The following is a 15,171-nucleotide window of genomic DNA, read 5'->3' on the forward strand; positions in this document are numbered from 1 at the left end:
CTTGAGAAAAGAACTGGAGTTTGAAACAGAGCAGAGTTGATTTCAGATGTGACCATTATAACCATTTTTCTATGTCAATTACTCTCTCTGGTAGTTGGGGAATTGGTCTCTGGCAGTTGGCAGAGACACTCTCAAAAACTCTCTCTCAGGGCTGAAGGAGGTAACATCTTTGCCTCTCTCTGTCTGAGGGAAAGATCTGAAGGAGCTCAGTTCCCAACTTGGGAAACACTATTGAATATCTATTTTGTTTTTTTGTAGATTGTTTAACTCTGAGAAGACCAAAGAAAAACCTGGTCTTTGGTTGGGACTCTGGACAGACTCAGTCCTAACTTGATTCTTGTTGAGACTCAACCAGCTAGACTTTGCTATTTTATAATTTGAAAGCGAAGTTAAGATTTATAAGGATAATAGTAGTAGTTTTTATTTAGTATAAATTTGGGTTAGTCAGATCAGGGAGGAGTAGTGTAGCCTGTGAAACTATATTTTTTTAACCTATATTAAACAGTTTTTCGATCTATATTTTGTGTAGTTTGCCATCATTTTTTTATTTTTACACTGTGTGCTAGGCCCTAGGCTGTTGTTATAATTCATCCTTCATTATTGATTTTGTTTTATTGTTTCTTGATATTTCATGAAGTCATTAGCTTCTGTTTGCCCAATTCTAATTTTTAAAGACTGATTTTCTTCCATGACCTCCTTTTCCATTTAGTCCATTCTACTTTTCATGGAACTATTTTCTTCATTAGATTCTTTTACCTTCTTTTCAAGTAGGTGAATTCTGTGTTTTTTTTTTTTAACTATTCTCTTCATTGGATTTATGTGCCTCTTTTCCCAGTGAACTAAATTTGTTATTTAAGCTATTATTTTCTTTTTTCAATACTTTCATTTCATTTCATTTTTTTACCATTTTCCTTCTACCTCTCTTATTTGATTTTTGAGTTCATTTTTGAGCTCTTCTTGTCTGCAACCAAATCCCATTTTTCTTTGAAGTTTTGCATGTGGTTGCTTTGTTCTCAGTTTCCTACTGAATCTATGCCTTGCTCTTCTTTGTCTCCATAAAAATTTTTTATGGTTAGATGTTTCTTTTTCTGTTTGCTCATTTTCCCAGTTTTTTTTGTTGTTGTTGTTGTTTGATTTTTGCCTGAGGACTGGGAGTTCTGAAAATGGTTGATTCCATCTCTTCTACTAAATTGTAGGACTTAGAGCACTATGAGCTATTTTGCTCTGGAGCTAGGGGCTTCACAGCAGGCTTGAAAGGACAAGTGCTAGAGGCTTCAGGGCCTCACTGTGGGCTGGTGCCAGGGCTTGGGATTTCAAGAGGTGAATGTGGAGTACCTTGCTGTGTCCCACTATCCCAAAGTTGGTCCATGCTGAGGCTTGAACCTAGTGCAATAGGTGGGAGGTAGTCAGCCCTTCACTTCTCTATGTGCAGTTTTACTTCAAGTTCCCACTTATCTTGTGGAAATCAACTATATCTGCCTTCCTTTCAAGTTGTTTTCCATAGAGGAGCCCCCTCACTCTGTCTCCTTGTTGGTTTTGTGACTTCAGTCATTTTGAGGCAATATTTTAAGGTTGGTTTAAGAGGATTCTCAGAACAGTTCCAGCTTTAGTCACTACTAAGCCTCCATCTTGGCTCCACTGTCCCTTCCTTCATTTTTGAAGAAGACCAAGACCAATGATATCATGTGTGTGATGTCTTTACCTGAGTGTGAATTGGATCTGAGTGAGGCAGAATTGCACAAAGTGGTCAGCCTCATTCTCTCTTCAAGAGTAATTGAAGTCCAGTGGTAAGACAAAAGTCAAGATGACTGGTGATGCAGTAGATAAATTAGGGATTTAAAAAATCTGACCAAACTCTAAGTTCTCTGCAGTGCCTGCTTCATGTGTCTTCATGACTGTTGGAACAAATAACTCTATATAAATTTATTTGTGAGATGTGTCAAGGGGATCTTATCCCCCTCCCCCTCCTGGGTTACTGACAGGTTTGTCAACATTCTTTACATGCCAGAGTAATGTCCATGAACATCCATAAACGTCAATAAAAGAAAGTGGGTGGAGTCCACCTGGGTCTTTTGGCATAAACAGCTGGCTGGAAGAGAGAGGTGAGAGAGAGAAAAGATGCTGATAGAATAGAGACACATGGTCCGAGAACTTAGAGTAAGAAAGAGATTTAAATCTATGCTTACCTACCTTTTCTATTAATAAACTTTATGAAAAATAATAACTGGTAGATATATATTAACTTTAAATATAAAAGAGGAAGGTACCATTATGGTATCCATTTCATAGTTGAAGAAACTGTGGGAGGGGCTAAGTGACTTGTGTAGGGACAGCTATTAAGTTTCTGAGTCTCAATATGACCTCAAGTCTTCCTGACTACAAGTCCAACACTGTGTACTTTAGCAACAGCCTCTGAGGAGAGCTGCTTAGACTTGGAATAATAAACTAATTACAAATTATCTCTGCACATGTAAAACCCAGTGGAATAGCTCATTGACTATGGGAGGGGAGTGGGTGGAGGGGAGGGAAAGAACATGATTCATGTAACTATGGAAAAATATTCTAAATTAATTAATTAAATAAATAAACTAAAAAAAAATTGTCTCTGGCTGACTTGTGAACAGAGTGTAGTGTGCTGAATTTTTCTTCCCTCTAGAGACCTACAAGGAAGCATTAAAAAGGAGATAGGGTGATAAGAGAGGAGAATTAAGGTAGCATATATCTTTCCACATTGAGAGAGTAGCTGATTACTCTGAATAAGCTCAGTTCTTACATAGCATCAGATTCATCTGGTTTATATCCAAAGCCAAGATCACTGCCAGGTGAATCCTGCCTATGGACTGGGGTCATGAAGTCTTCTCCCTAAAAAACTCCTTGTATTTTGCTCCTCATGTCACTGATGTTGTGATGGCTGCAACACCTAGACTATATTCTAACTCTTGGATTTTGCTCTTAGTTGTTTTTTGTTATGTCTAACTCTTAGTGACCCTTTTTGGGATTTGTTTGACAAAGATTCTGGAATGGTGTGCCATTTCCTTCTTCAGTTCATTTTATAGATGAGGAAACTGAGGCAAACAAGGTCTTGCCCAGAGTCACACAGCTAGTGTCTGAGGTCAGATTAGAACACAGGAAAATGGGTCTTCCTGACTCCAGGCCTGGGACTCTATCTGTTTGGCTGACTTGGAGTAAAGAGAAATTGAGTTCAGATTTGATCTTGGGAAAAATCAACAAATGTTTGTCTCATTTTCCTCACTTGTAAAATGGGTATAATTCTTACCTCTCTAGGATTGTTGTGAGAATCAAATGAGATATTTGCAAAACACTTAGCATGGTGCCCAATCCATGCTATACATTAATAACTCTTTGTTCTTTTTCTTTACTTCTTTCCTATTTATTGGCAAACTTCTGTGAAAATTAAAATTAACATACTACAACTCAAGTATTATATTTGTAAAATTTGTTAAAATAAAAACTAGAGTTAAAAAGGAGCTAACTAACTCAAGCCGTGATCTTGAGAAAAGAAAAAACTGAGGGAGGAGTCCTAGAAAGTTATAAACAATAACGTAAAGATGCAAGTCAACGAAGGGAAAAGGATGCTGGGAAATACAAAAAGAATTCTGGGGAACATAGTTCAAAGGTAGAAAATTTCCACTTATACACTTCTCAAAGGAGTAGGATGTATTCATTGACTCTATTTCCTTGCCCCCTATATTCCTTAACATGCTAAAATCTGTCCATAATCCTCATCACCCTATGGAAATTGTGACATTATTGACCTGCAGTGTTAGGGGATGATATCTCATTTTGACAACAGTGATTATCACAGTGTCTTACACATAGGGATTATGAATAAATATTTATTGAATGAATGGATTAAAGGGGGAGGATGAGGATCTCCTTTGAAATGAGATGAGTATTGTGATCAAAGTCAAGCCAGGAGCATAGCAGTCTTGAGTAGGAGCCAGACAGTACAATTAATAAAATTATTTTTATTTTATAGTTGTTTGATTTAACTTACAATTTTTTATTGCTATATTTTGTCTTGATGTAGTAATCATTGTCCTCTCTTATGACAAAGAAAAGTAATCAAATAAAAATATCTCATGAGGACACCTTGTCTGACATGTATACACATTCTGTCCTTGTAGTCTCCCTCCTCTCCACTTAGGGGAGAAAGTATGGATATGCTCTTTTTTTCTGATGGATGAGGAATCCTCTTCTCTGAGTCTTGGAATACTCGCAGGAACCCTTGGTATGGTCTGTTATTTCTGCCTTTCTTTCCATAATTCTTTTATCTTTCATCTTTCCTCAAGTTCCCAGAATCAACAATCTTCCTAGACAGATATATAGTACCACCTTCAAAACCACCCATATAGTAGATAGATGCAGTCAAAGTCTTAAATTTGCTTATTTAATAAAATAGTAAAATTATTTCATATGTTTGCTGTCTTCTTCTGTGTTTAGATTACTGTGCATCTCTGAGTCATGAGCCCTGAGCAATTAGGAACTCAGCAATGAGAGTGGTGCTGGCTACAGCTGACTAATTTTGTCTGGATCTAACAGACACTTCCATCCTCTGAGGACAAAGAGAAATGATGGGGCAGGTTAAGGAAGAATCCTCAGCCCAGGGTTGACCACAGTGTCTCTCTGCTGCCCTCAGAAGCACATTAAGAATTAGGAGATGAGGATGTGGACAGATGAACTGGTTGCTGTCACACCCAAACCTTAATCTTTCCACAGGCTGATGAATCTTTTATCTTCTTTGCCATTTGGTTGCAGGAATCCTTCTCTTCTCTCTTTTAAGTGTGAAGTACAGACCAGTGTCCAATGAAAACAGAATTCCCATCACAAAGTAGAAAGGGATATGGTACCATATTTTAGAAGTGGATGAGTTTGGACCTATATTTGTAGAAGGTAGGAGGAATAACCATTAGAATAACAATGAATCAACAAATCAAATCAACAAATATCTACCAAGTACTCACTTTGTAAAGGAGAAAGAAAGAAAAGGAAATTATATGTCTTTGGGTCTGAGATTTAGGATGAATACTGTGAGTATCTCCGAGGGAAGACTGTTTGAACCCCTAAAGTGACTTAACTCTAAGGGACTCAGCCAAGACCTTTTATGAGTCTCTAATCTTCTCCTTCACTTCCATTGAACCTAAGGACTAATTGACTTTATCTTCAATCTAATCAAAATAATGAGGCAGAGTTTTTCATTGTTTTTTGGAAACTTAGTAGGCATCTGCAGCAGTTGGGGAAAATAATATTTCATAATTAGAGGTTCAACAAAATGGGGTTCTAGGGTTTCTGTTATGGAAACTAGTGTTCCTTTCACATTTGTGAAACTATTTATTTATTTATTTATTTAGAACCCTTATCTTCTCTCTTAGAATCAGTATAGCATATTGGTTCCAAGGCAGAAGAGTGGTAAGGGCTAGGCAATGGGAGTTAAGTGACTTGCCCTGGGTCACATAGCTAAGAAGTTTATGAGGCCAAATTTGAACCTAGAACCTCCTGTTTCTGGGCCTGGCTTTCAATCCACTGAGCCACCCAGCAGCCCCACAAAATTTTATTTTCATTCATTCATTCATTGTTTGTTCAATAGAAAGAGGTGGAATCACAGATTGCTCTGAGAAGACCAGAAAGAAAGGAGCCTTCAGAGGGAAAATATTTACTGAAGCAAAAATGGGTGAAATGTCTTCTTTCTAAGAAGCTAATTTAGATACCACTAGTAAGGGCTTTGAGGTTGGTAGTTTCAAAGTTCTAATAACAAGAATTATTTGGTGGGCTGTGGGACAGTTGTATATTGCCTATTTGTTGTATGTCTGAAAAAATGTGGTTTTTGGTTTTTCATCCAAAGACAGAGTCAAGTCATTTCACATGAAGATAGCCTTTGAAGTAGAAGAGATAGTAAAATAGAACAAAGATAGGAGAAGATAAAAGCGCAGCAGAGAAAGAAAATCAATGAAGAAAGTTGAGCCAAATGGATCCTGGTTAAATAGAAGGCTCAAAACTTAGACTTCTTGTTGATTCAGGAGCTAGATTTTGTGATATTTTACATTGGTCTTATACTATTACTATTATTTCTGAATCAAATTCCTTGATTTTTTTCATCCCAAAAGATATTTTCTTCTTCACCTTGTATAGTGGGAAGAGCTTCTTCCTGGGCCTGCAGGCTCAAAAGATGGACTCAGATTGATCTTTCTAGGGATTCAGGATTTCATCAGAGGTACCAGATACGAGGTTGTTTACTCCTGGTTATGAGGGGGTAAGTTGTTAGGATTCATACTAAAGTTACTATACTAGACCAAAGGATTGGGATCCTGGTTGAATCAGGGAGCATTGAACCTCACTGTTATAAAAGACAGAACGGGCTACATGGGAAGGAGAAGTTATTCCTATCAATGGAGATGTTTGGGAATCCAGAGTTTGGGGGTGAAAGGAGAGTTATAGCTTCTGTTTCTTTGCAGTCACATCTGAATGAATAATGCCCCACCTCCCAAGAAATCCTTTGTGGAACTTAGATACAAATAAAATAGTAAACCAAGGCAGGTAGATATTTTTCATCCTTTGTGCTGGTAGCAAGAAAGACAATTTACAGTGATCTAGAGTGCCCTACAACTATCATTAACCCTCTTCAGACCCATCCTCCAAAGTCCCCTTCCTTGAAAGCCCAACATCCTTCACACACACAGTATCTCTGGTGGGATGTATCTCACCTTGGACAGTAATTCTCACCACTGCTGAATTCTGCTTCCTATTTCCTATGGATGCAGAACAAAAATAATCTCCAGAGTCATTATGGTTCACGTGATTGATGGAAAAGCTGGAATTACGTGGCGAAAACTTCCTTCCTACACCATTTTGGTAGAAAGTGACTTTAGATATGTCTTTATTTTCCCAGCTGTGGCACTTCAGCACCATGGGCTCACCTTCCATATAGAATAATTTCAAGGTCTGGAGTAGCAGCCAGTCTGAAAAGATAAACAGGGACCAAGAATATATGAGGTCTCAATTCAAAGTAGAGCCTCAAGTCACTCTAGACTGGGATGGTGAGAGAGACCTATTTCCCTGATTAGTTCCCAGGACAAAGAAGGTCAGGCAGTGAGGTACCCTCAGTCAATAGTGGGAAGCTCTAAAAAAAAAACAACCCCCAAAACCTTATTGTCTCTAGAGACTTCTCAATTTAATAGGATCTTGATATAAACATCCATGTGAAAAAGTCATAGGATATCAAAAATATAGGAACAAATGCATCATGCTATCTCCTGACAGAGGGGAGATGGATTTAAGGTGTAGAATAATACCTAATTTTGGTAAACATGATTTGCTTTGCTTGACTATACATATTTGTTACAAGGATTGTGTTTTCCTTTTCTTTTTTTTTCATGGTGGGATTTGGGGGAAAGAGAGATATCAATAGTGTAGTCCAAAAAAGGAGAAAAGAAAGAAAAATGGTTACTGGGTCATTTTTTTAATGCATGGAAGAGAACAAAATGGAGTTCACAAAGAAATAGGATAGTTTTAAAGTAATAGAATGTCCACATCCAGAGGAAGAACTGTGGGAAAAGAAACACAGAAGAAAAACAACCACTTGATCACATGGGTCAGTGGGGCTATGACTGGGGAAGTGAACTCTAAAAGATCACTCTAGTGCATAATAATAAGGAAATGGGTTTTGATCAATGGCACATGTTAAACCCAGTGGAACTGTGCATCATATATGGGAGGAGGTGGGGGGAGGAGAGGGAAGGAACATGAGCCATAACCATGAAAAATTATTCTAAATCATCTAATTAAATAAAATTTAAAAAAAATTAAAAAAGAAAAGAAAACAAGTTCACACATCCCAGATTAAAACTCTTATATTTTCTCTCTGTGAAAAAAATAAAGTAATAAAAATTATTTTCTCATGGTTTTTTAAAGCAAGTTGTATATAATAGAGATGTGTGTTTTCAATTTTCATCTTTTTCTACTCTTTTCCACATATAAAAATGTTTACTTTGGGGGTGTTCATTAAACTCAGAATTAAAAAATAAAATTCACGCAAACCAAACAATATCCATTTGTACATTCTGGGGAATAAAAACTAGGATCTTTGATATCAAACTAAAATTTTAAATTCAATTCAACAAACATTTTAGTTAAGCACTTACGATGCTTAACTGGAGATAGGAAAGCACAAGTAAAACAGTTTCTGCCCTCATTATACTTATATTATACTGGAAGAAAACAACCTATATAGATAAGATACATACGAGGTAATTGTGGGGCAGGGCACCAACAATTAGGACAATTAGGAAAGGCCTCCTACAGGAGGTGGCATTTGAGGTCAATTTTAAAGAGAGTTGGGATTCCAAGAGGCAAAGGTAAGAGGAAGAACTTTCCAGAAATGCAAGACAACTGGTACCAAAACATGGAGGTAATAGCTGGCTGTCATGTATGGGTAACAGCAAGGAACTTTGGCTAGAATACAGAGTCTCTCAGGGGGAATAATATTAAATCAGTCTAGAAAGACAGGTTGGAGTCAGATCATGAAGGGCTTTCAATGCCAAGCAGAGAAGTTTTTACTTTATCCTATTGGCAACGAGAACTCACTGAAGCATCTTAAGCAGTAGACTGACATGTTCAGACCTATGCTTCAGGGTTATCAATGTGGTCTCTATGTGGAGGGTGAAATGGAGAGAGGAGAGACTGGAAGGAGGCATGGATACCAATGAAAAGGTCATTACAATAGTTTAATAGCTGAGGAGTTATGAGCTCCTGAACAAGGATGAAATGGTCATATGTGCAGATATGGAGATAGAAGCAGCAAGACTAGAGAGCTGGTTGGATACAAGAGATGAAGGAAAGGGATGTGGGCAGCTAGCTGGCTCAGTGGATAGAGTCATCCCTGGAGATGGGAGGTCCCAGATTCAAATCTGACTTCAGATTCTTAGCTGTGTAACCTTGGGCAAACAAACTGCTTAACACCATTTCCTCAATTCTAAGACAGAAGGTAAGGGTTTTAAAAAAAAAAGAGAGTCAAGAGATGACTCCTACATTGCAAACATAGGGCCTGCTTTTGCCAGAAGTAGGGAAGTGAGGAGGAGGGAGTTTAGGGGACAAAATGAGTGAGTTCAGTCAAGTTTGATTATGACACGTCTACACAGAGATGTCTGACAGGCAGCTAGAGAAGCAGCACTAGATCTCAGGAGAGAGTTGAGCCAGGAGGATGAGGTGGTCAACAGTGTGTAGTGCTATGGAGAGGTCAAGAGAAGGGGAAAAAAATTGGATTTAGCAACAAAGAGATCACAGGTCTAAGAGGAATCTTAGAGGTCATCTAACCCCATCCACCTCAATGAGAAAATTGAAGCCCAGGGAGGGTTGGATCACTTGCCCAAGGCTATAGAGTTTGTGAATTTCAGGGGGGAAGGATGAGCTCAGTTTTTCTATATCATTGCTAGACCTCATTGCATGGTACCATGTTAGATCATGGTAACTTTGGAGAAAGCAGTTTCTGTAAATGATGGAGCAGAAGTGAAACTGCAAGTATTTGAGAAACCATTGTGACATGAAGAAGTGTGGACAAGGGTCTTGCAAGAAAAGATTTTATCAGTCTCTTCTGTTTTTAACTTTGACCAGTTTTTTTGGTCATATCCCTTCCATGCTCATAAAGCAAACCTTATAACAAATCATTTTCTTTTTTTTAAAAAGAAGAAAAACTCAGCAAAAGCAATCAATACATCCCAAATATCTCACATTAAATGCAATGTTCCACACCCATGGATCTCTCAACCTTTGCAAAGAAGTGATAGGAGTGATAGAAGTGATAGTATTTTATTTGATCATTTCCATGCATTATTCATTAAAGACAAAGATCATTTTCTTTTCCTTCCCCCCACCCCCCGTAGCCGACGCGTGATTCCACTGGGTATCACATGTGTTCTTGATTCTGGGTTAAGGGATTTTTAAAAAATTACCTTCTTGAAATCAGTACTGTGCATTGGTTCCAAGGCAGAAGTGTGTTATGGGTTAAGCAACTGGGGGTTAAGTCATTTGGTCAGAGTGACATGGCTAGGAAGTGTCTGACACCAAATTTGAAACCAGAACCTCCCACATTTAGTCCTGCCTCTCTATTCATTGAGCCATATAGCTGTCCCTAGGGGAATTTTTTTGAGGTTGGATAGACTTAAGCAGGAGGGGAGCCCATGGATATATTGAAAGAGCGAGAGAGCGAGAGAGAGAGAGAGAGAGAGAGAGAGAGAGAGAGAGAGAGAGAGAGAGAGAGAGAGAGACAGACAGACAGACAGACAGACAGACAGACAGACAGAGACAGAGACAGACAGAGACAGAGACAGACAGAGACAGACAGAGACAGACAGACAGAGACAGAGACAGACGGAGACAGACAGACAGACAGACAGACAGAGACAGAGAGAGACACAGAGAGACACAGAGAGAGAGACAGAGAGAGACACAGAGAGAGACACACACACACACACACACAGAGAGAGAGAGAGAGAGAGAGAGAGAGAGAGAGAGAGAGAGAGAGAGAGAGAGAGAGAGAGAGAGAATGTCATAATTGATTTTCCAAATTCAGAGATTGCAGTGTGCAGTGGATAAGGACTGACCTTGGAGTTGTGGGGCACAGCAACAGAGAGAGAGAGAGAGAGAAGGGGGTGTGAGGTGATCAAGGGTACAAGCAGGATGGCTGATCTTGGGGCCACCTTCAGTGTTCTTTCCATTGAACTGCATTTTGCCTGCATAGAGATTTTAATTAAAGTCATGGAAGTGAATGAGTGTAATGAGAAAAGAGAAGGGGGGAAATATCATAGGAGGGTATCTACATTTAGAAGCTGGAAAAAGAAAGAGGTCAAAAGAAAGAGGCAGAGACAACATGATCAGAGAAGCAGGAGCAGAACCATCATCATGTACTCTCAAAGAAGTTAAGAGAAAGGAAAGGAATGTTCACCACTGTCAAATATTGCAGAGAAATTAAGAGAAGGACTGAGAAAAGGTGGATTTAACTAATGAGAATCCCTCGTAAACTTTAAGAGAGCAATTTCACTGGATTGTTGTAGACAAAAGTCAGATTGGAGAGGAATAAGTTGAGTGTACTATGTCCTTATGAAGAAAAAACAATACAGGGAGTATAGATTACTTTTCTGAAAAGTATGGTGGTAAAAGAAAAGTAAGTAGCAGACTAAGGAACAACATTTTAAGGTAGGCAAGAGTAGCCTATTTTTAGGATGAGCAGAAAGCTCTGATAGATAGTAAAGACACAAGAGATCCAGGGCCAGAGCTGAGAGGTCCTGGGTTCAAATTTGGCCAAGACATTGTATTGCTACTAAAATGGAAGATAAGGATTAAAAAAAAAAGATACAAGAGAAATGATGAGTAAGATCTCAAGGTGGAGGAATCAAGAGCACAGGTGGTGGGGCTAATTTTGAAAAGGAGGAGTTACTCAAGTGAGATAGGTATCTCATTTCTGATGGCCTTGATTTTCTTTTTTTTTGGAAAGTTGGCAAGGCAGGGCTCTTGTTCAATCAATCAGCAGGCATTTATTGAATGCCCGACTTGGGTCAGCTACCATATTTGACACAGGGGATACCTAGAAAAAAATTAAAGTCTCACCTTTAAAGTGTTCACTGTCTATTAAACAGATATTTTGCACATATAAATAAGCTTATGTGAAATACATGTAAGGGATGCTGTCCTTTTAAGAGTTGGACAATTTTATTTGTGGAAAGGAGAAAAATAGACATTTTTTAAAATAATCTTTACCATCCATCTTGGAATCAATACTGTGTATTGACTCCAAGGCAGAAGAGTGGTAAGGGCTAGGCAATGTGACTTGCCCAGGGTCACACAACTGAAAAGTGTTTGAGGTCAGATTTGAACCTAGGACCTCCCGTCTCTAGGCCTGACTCTCAATCCACTGAGCTACCCAGCTGTCCCCAAAATAGACATTTCTGAGAAGACTCAGAGAAAAGTACTTAGTGACAACAAAAATGTCTAGCGTCTTGTTTTCTAACACCTGCTTTACGTAAGAATTCTTGGAGGTTAAGTGGGAAAGCTGCACAAATTAATTTTTTAGTGAGTAGGGTTGAGGGATGGGGATGGTCATACTCCCCACACATATAAATAAAATGATTTTAATCAGAGAGAGCATTAGTAGCTGAGGTGGGGATGGGGGAATCAGGAAAGTTCATTTATATAATTTTTTTCCCTCAACTGGTCATCAGCATGTGAGTAGAAATGGAGTAAGTATATGGTGAAAGGAATCCAGGGTTGGAGGTTGGCTATGAATGGGCTGCTTAACTGCAGGGCCCCCCACTCACCTTCAAAAACTTCTAACCTCACAGGATCACTGAGGGCAGACTGGTCTGTTTGGCATTGGTACTTCCCACTGTACTTGGTAGTGTCAGCTCTGATGTTGTAGTCCTGGCTTTGGACTGGAATAATAGCGCCATTGTGGAGCCAACGGGTGGAGTTGTATCCAGGCGTGCCAGACCCGTTACATCTTAGAGTTACAAGGTCCTTCGTGAGTACACTGAACCATGGTGGGTGAAGGGTCACTATTGCCTTTGAGAGACTTGCTGGAGATGGAGAGAAGAGAAGGAAAGGTCAGCTCTAGAATACAATTGAGCTCCTGCTTATGATCATGGTCAGGAAAAGGAGTTTTGGGTACCATTTTGGGTACCATATTTGACTCAAGTGGGAACCTGCCCAGAAAAGCAGAGTGAAATCCTGCCGAGAGCAAGAAGTACTGATCCTGCTTTTTATTTAATAGAAAATTTTCAACAAATCGTAGTTGTTGGGCTTTAAGAATTCTGTAATTTTGAGAGAGGAGCAAACTCACCTGCTTTCCTGTCAGCAGAAACTATAAGGGAAAAGAGAGGAAAAGTCAGCAAAGGGCAGGAGAAAGCACAGTGTACCTCTAGCATGTTTCCCCTATGCTGTCCAAGAATTTCTATTTTAAGGGAAATGAAAGAACCTGCCATCCTTTAGTACTTTGTCCTGCTGTCCCCAACTCCTCTGTTTACTTTGCTGATAATAATAGCAACGTTTACATCATGCTGGCTATGTGCCAGGCACTGTGTTAAATGCTTTATAATTATTAACTCATTAGAGCCCCACAACAACTCTGCAAGTTGTTCAGATGAGGAAACTGAGGCAAATAGAAGTTAAATAGAAGTTAAAGTGGCCTTGGGCCACTCAGCTGGTTTTGAGTATCTGAGGCTGGTTTTGAACTGAAGCCTTTTTTTTATTTTTTTAAATTTTATTTAGTCAGTTTAGGGCATTATTCCTTGGTTACAAGAATCATATTTCTTCCCTCCGTCCCCTCCACCCACCTCTTCCTGTAGCTGATGCACAATTTCACTGGGTTTTACGTGTGTCCTTAATCAGAGCCTATTTCCATGTTGTTGATGTTTGCACTAGGGTGATCCTTTAGAGTCTATATCCCCAATTATATCCCCTTCAACCCATGTAATCAAGCAGTTATTTTTCTTCGGTGTTTCTGCTCTCATAGTTTTTCCTCTGAATGTGTTCTTTCTCATAGGTTCCTCCAAGTTGTTCAGGATCACTGCATTGCCACGAATGGAGAAATCCATTACATTCGATTGTACAACAGTGTATCATGAACTGATGCCTTCTTGATGTCAGGCCTAGCTCTATTCTCACTGAATCACCTATCTTGTCTTGATAGTGCCTACCTGCTGATGATCCTAGGAGCACCAAAGAGGAAAAAACCTCCATTGAATTTCAACCCAGAAGGTTAGAAATTCATAAAAGAAATAATATAAATTTAGAACTCTTTATTAGTTATTTTCTAGATATTAGTTATTATATATTAATCATTATACAGACTGTTTATTATATCCTAATATATTATTATACTAATTAGATATTGATTATCTTCTACTTCTATTGCCTTCTTTTACAGAGAAGAAAACTAAGATTGAGACATAGTAAAGATCACTGGATTTAGAGTTAGGAAATCATAGGTTCAAATTCTTTCAAGACACCTACAAATTATATGATTATCAGCATATTTCAACCTCTCTGAGATTCATTTTCTTTCTTTTGCAGAATAAGATAATAAAAGTCTCAAAATCCCAGGCTTACTGTGAGATTCATATGAAATAATGTATGTAAAGGACTTGGCAAACCTTAATATCTCCTATCAAGTAGAAGACATTATGACCCAAGGACTTCCAGTCTACCCTTCCTTTCCTTGGCCATGATGTCCTTTTCTCCATCCTCCCAAACCCTAAAAGAGACCAGTGTTCATATCTGGGCTTGGAAGAGGTCTCTGCTAGTCCCAGGATTCAAGACTATCCTCTACTTCTCTTATTCTGGATTATCTTGACTTACCCAGAAGCAGAAAAAGTGGCAGTAGCAACAGCTCCATTCTCCTGAGATGAAACAGACCAAAACAACTGAATTGCTTACTGTTGCCCAAGGACAGGATGTGAACTAACTGAGGTTTTTAGAATGAATTTAGAGGAAGGAAACCAACACTTTCCCCTCCCCCTCTCCATCTATCATCAGGTTCCTTTTCCCAGAACTAATTTCATTTCTATAGGCAGACGTCTCTAAGCCAGACCTTTGGGAAGTAAGACTTTAGTAGAATCTTAGAGAGCTGCCATCTTGGACCTGTCAATCAGCAGGGACTGGACCTCAACTTGAAGAAGTGCTACTGGGGATAATTTGACTTATTCCACATAGAAGGAATATAGGTAGGATTGACCAATTGGATCCTAGTCCTTTTGAGCATAAAAAGAATTCTAAGAAGGTCCTGAGTGGACTTCAGAGTTTGCATAGGTGTATTGTTCCCATCAGCTTACCACCTTTTGATTGACTGCTTAGCTAGAACTGAAGAATCAGATAATTGAGCCTGTTCCATCCCAATGCATTTATGGTGTTGCTGGGTTTTTTTTGCCTCTGTTGAGTGAGCCACCAGGTTCTGAAGTTCCATGATAGGTTCTGAAGACAGCCAACACCCATGAGGAATAAAGTGCTGAATGACTTGCTTGACCCAACAAAAAAGTGGATCAAAGGCAGCAGCCAATAGAGAATGGCAAGATTTGTCCATCTCTTATGCTTAATTAGGAAGCAAACTAGGTGGGGTGAATGCAATGTAAAAACGACTTCAAGATTCAATTCACTCTGCCCAGGGAC

At 38.9% G+C, this 15,171-nt stretch overlaps 1 protein-coding gene across 1 annotated transcript; it reads right to left on the reverse strand.

Annotated features, from left to right (window-relative positions):
* Positions 1–3,977: 3,977 nt before the first annotated feature.
* Positions 3,978–14,598, reverse strand: LOC100015157 (low affinity immunoglobulin gamma Fc region receptor III-like). The gene is made up of 5 exons (XM_016429911.2): positions 14,365–14,598; positions 12,848–12,868; positions 12,327–12,584; positions 6,723–6,977; positions 3,978–4,899 (listed from the first exon to the last, which is right to left on the reverse strand). Exons 1-5 carry the CDS (start codon positions 14,399–14,401, stop codon positions 4,754–4,756), a joined length of 717 nt encoding a protein of 238 aa, XP_016285397.1. The 5' UTR covers positions 14,402–14,598; the 3' UTR covers positions 3,978–4,753.
* Between the last annotated feature and the right edge of the window lie 573 nt (positions 14,599–15,171).

Source organism: Monodelphis domestica, chromosome 2 (assembly GCF_027887165.1).
Source record: "Monodelphis domestica isolate mMonDom1 chromosome 2, mMonDom1.pri, whole genome shotgun sequence".
Lineage (NCBI taxonomy): Eukaryota > Metazoa > Chordata > Mammalia > Didelphimorphia > Didelphidae > Monodelphis > Monodelphis domestica.